Source organism: Lolium rigidum, chromosome 3, assembly GCF_022539505.1.
Source record: "Lolium rigidum isolate FL_2022 chromosome 3, APGP_CSIRO_Lrig_0.1, whole genome shotgun sequence".
NCBI classification, from domain to species: Eukaryota; Viridiplantae; Streptophyta; class Magnoliopsida; order Poales; family Poaceae; genus Lolium; species Lolium rigidum.
Window position 1 is genome coordinate 83,147,342 of NC_061510.1, and position 3,496 is coordinate 83,150,837.

A 3,496-nucleotide genomic window follows, 5' to 3' on the forward strand; every position below is an offset into this window, starting at 1 on the left:
ATTTTGTGCTACAAATCTACGGGACATCCAGACGCTTTTTGTCAATAAATTAAAAGACCAGGTTGCGTGCACAACAAACTTGGCAAAGATGGTCGATGAATTCAGCGTAGCAGCAAGTGCAGGCAAAACCCAGAAAAACAAGAGGTTTGCTCTTTGTTCATACTAGAATTTTCTTTAGGATGAATAGACATATTTTTCATAGATGGAATGGATAGCATCAGTTGCTCCAAGAGAAAGACATATAGTACTCGAGGACACACATATTACAATACAAGAGCTAACCTCGGATGCAATTAATCTGGAGTGGTCTGTAAGCATATCAACACATTGTTTTCCCGTTGTAATTCAGGTCTCAACCAAGCGTCGGTGACAAGCGCTCCACAGCTATGTCCGTCAGGTTTGGGTTTTCCAGTGCAGCCATGACATATTCTTTGTCGTTCAGATGCTTGTTCAAGATCAGGCTTCTGGAGCATGCGAAGAGTTTGTCCGAAGACGCGCTGTACGTGGAGAGCAATATCAAGGTGGTCAGGAAAGCGCTGTCGTCGTGCATATCAGAGCTTAACTACCATGAACGATGGCAGTGAATCGACATGGGGAGTGCCACCATGTGTATGATGTATTAGTAATTTTAAGATTGGAAATATAACCGACTGAAATAAGATAGAGCAAGTTGTACGAGGGCTACAGAAATAAATTTGCTACTGCGAGAAAGTCACTCCTGTAAGATTAGAGAATATTAAATGACTTGGAATTAGGAAGAACCGTCACACATGAGGTTTGCATATGAATTAGCCTTCTGCTTCTGACTATCTTTGTAATGCTTCTAACCTAGATCATGTGGTACAATATAGAAAGGGACATCTCCGAAAACGCTATTCGCTAGAGGATCCCAGTCCTAGACAGTTGCGCTAATGTTTATAATCTCCATCTTTTTCCATAAATATGTACCTTTGCGTGAGTTTGTTAGGATGTCTATGCAATGTAATGCTCAATGAAATGATCTATCTCAGCAACGACCAACAGCAGAAAACGGCGCAACAAAGCGTGCCAGGTCCATCTAGTAGCAACTAATGGTTAACATGAATCACCAAGTAATCTTAGGATTTGGGTGTTTGACATTTTGTGATTCATGGGCATTTTTCTCAGAGGCAATATTATAACTTATAGGTAGCATGAATTAGGCAATTATATAAGCTACGAGTTGACTGGGAATTAAGCTGAGATTTAGAATAAGAAAACCATAAGTTCGAAACTCTGTTTATATCCGCCAAGGAAAAAAAAACATCAGCAATTCAATTCGAGCCGGACTGAAGCGGGAACGGGAACGGAGAAACGGATCGAGGTTGCAAATCCAAGAATCCCCGGCCGGGATGTCGCCGGAGACGGTGGCTGGAAGGAAGCGCAAAGGCGCCTCCCTGGCACCGCTCGCTCCCGGCAAGCGTCCGGCACGGGCAAGCGGTGGCTGGGCGTCCCTGCCCACCGACATAGTCTTCCTCGTCGTACGCCGGGTCCTAGCCGGCGGCGACATTGTGGACTACATCGCCTTCCGCGGCGTGTGCTTCAACTGGCGCGCCTGCACTCCCTCGCCGCGCGACCCCACTCTACGGGACCCGCGCCTCCGCCCGCGCGGCTGGGTAGCGCTGTGCGACGGCGACGCGGTCCGCCCCGACGACGCCTGCGAGATCCCCTTCTTCAACACGCGCACGGCTAGGCGCATCCGCGTCCACCTGCCGGAGCTCCGGCGCTACAGGATCGTCGGCTTCACCGACGGCCTCGTCATCCTCCTGCACAAGAGCACCACCGCGGTCCGCGTGCTCCACCCCTTCACGCGCGCCGCCGTCGATCTCCCGCCCCTCGTCCGCGTGTACCGCAAGGAGGTCGGGCAGTATAAGTACCCCATGCTCCAGATGGTCGCCGTGGTATGCGGCAGCGCCAACTCCAACTCCATCGCCGTCGCGGTCTGGTTCCCGTCGAAGACGGTGGTGCTCGCTGCGGAGCCAGATGATACAGACTGGAAGGTGATCTATCGAGGCACTTGTTTCCTGACCATGTTACCGTTCCAAGGAAAGGTCTACGCCATCTTGTGGGGCTCGAGAAAGATCCTGCAGCTATATCCACCATCGCTCGAGGTCGAGGGCTCTCCGGTGGTGGTTGCTCATATTCCAGACGATATCAACCTCAACTTCAAGATTTTCATGGTGGAGTCTGGTGGACAAATGCTGCTCGCTGTCTATCCACCTGGCCACGCAGGCTTCAGGCTCTATGAAGTGCACTTGCGCTTGCGCAACAGCACCGGCACCGGCGAGCTGATTAGGGTGGACAGCCTAGGTGATCGCGCGCTGTTCCTCGGCACGGATCAATGCCTGTCTGTTTCGACCAGGGGCCTCCCTTCTCTGAGGGGCAACTCCATATACTTCTCTTTAGTCGGCAGCCCTGTCGTGCTGCACCCGCTGGGGACTGAATCGTCGGAGGACTTGGCAAAGCACTGCCAGATACACAACATGGTGGATAGGATCCGCCCCTCCGTGCGCCCCTTCACCATTGTTGATCATCTTTTCACCTACTGCCATCCTCGTCAGTGGTAAGCTTCTTATGGCCACCGTTTCTTTCCTTGCATCCACAGTTCCGCGCAACAATGAATGTACGTCTGAAGTTCTGATGGTCTTCTCTTCCAAAACATGTGTAGGGCTGAAGGACTCATGTTCCACGAGTTCCACAATATACCTCAATCTTTCAAGGAGCTGCGGGGCAGCATCGAGGCAAAAAATTCAAAACTGCGCATTCCGCCCGTTAGGAGATATCGAAGAAGTGGAGTTCAACGTGATACAACTAGTGCAATTTAAGAGTGAGCCAACCTAGTTATCTCTTCTGCGAACAACAATGTGTATAGGTTCTGGAACATATGCTACAGGAGTGAGGAAGCGAGTCTGAACTCAACAAGGTTCTCGTAACATGTAGATGAAGAGGGGACACTAACCTGAAAACAACTTGCTATACACTAGGAGGCATTGGCGCGGCGTACCGTGGTAGCACTTTTTGGGCATACGTTGTTTGTGTAGTAGTTTTTAAGTGTATGTTTGATGAACTGCAGGGCAGTGGATCGGAAGAGTAACACCGTAACAATCGAGGAATGTAGTAGGGTGAGGTGGTTGTTGTGCTTCTCAGTAACCTGTATTGTTACCCTCTTCATCCGAGGAGAATCTGGATGCAAAACTGCTGCTGAAGAGTACTTCTGGATAGCTTTCACATCAAACATTCTTGATGGAACGAAACATTCAGATGGGATACTATACAGCTTTAGGATATTTGTTTTGGCTATCTAATTATTCTCTATGCAACCATGTGCAGAATCCAATCAAGCAACCAGTGGATAATTTAACTTGATGGTGTTACTTTTACTAATACAGTAAGCAATGCATATGCTGAAACAATCAAAGCTGTAGGGTTACGATTTTTTTTTTTGCAGATTCTTCTCTTCCATCACTTTCATAAGTGT

At 49.0% G+C, this 3,496-nt stretch overlaps 2 protein-coding genes across 2 annotated transcripts; both read left to right on the forward strand.

Annotated features, from left to right (window-relative positions):
* The first annotated feature begins 1,370 nt into the window (after positions 1-1,370).
* Positions 1,371-2,022, forward strand: LOC124695110. Its single transcript, XM_047227999.1, has 2 exons — positions 1,371-1,958; positions 2,002-2,022. The coding sequence occupies exons 1-2, from the start codon at positions 1,371-1,373 to the stop codon at positions 2,020-2,022; spliced, it is 609 nt and encodes a 202-aa protein (XP_047083955.1).
* A 190-nt stretch (positions 2,023-2,212) lies between these two features.
* LOC124698784 lies at positions 2,213-2,885 on the forward strand. The gene is made up of 2 exons (XM_047231210.1): positions 2,213-2,581; positions 2,687-2,885. The coding sequence occupies exons 1-2, from the start codon at positions 2,217-2,219 to the stop codon at positions 2,841-2,843; spliced, it is 522 nt and encodes a 173-aa protein (XP_047087166.1). The 5' UTR covers positions 2,213-2,216; the 3' UTR covers positions 2,844-2,885.
* Positions 2,886-3,496: the final 611 nt, after the last annotated feature.

Coding starts and splice junctions, on each gene's coding strand:
- LOC124695110 (XM_047227999.1), top strand. CDS start 1,371: ATGTCGCCGGAGACGGTGGCTGGAAGGAAGCGCAAAGGCGCCTCCCTG. Junction 1,959..2,001: donor CCAACTCCATCGCCGTCGCG/GTCTGGTTCCCG, acceptor CTGCGGAGCCAG/ATGATACAGACTGGAAGGTG.
- LOC124698784 (XM_047231210.1), top strand. CDS start 2,217: ATGCTGCTCGCTGTCTATCCACCTGGCCACGCAGGCTTCAGGCTCTAT. Junction 2,582..2,686: donor TACTGCCATCCTCGTCAGTG/GTAAGCTTCTTA, acceptor AAACATGTGTAG/GGCTGAAGGACTCATGTTCC.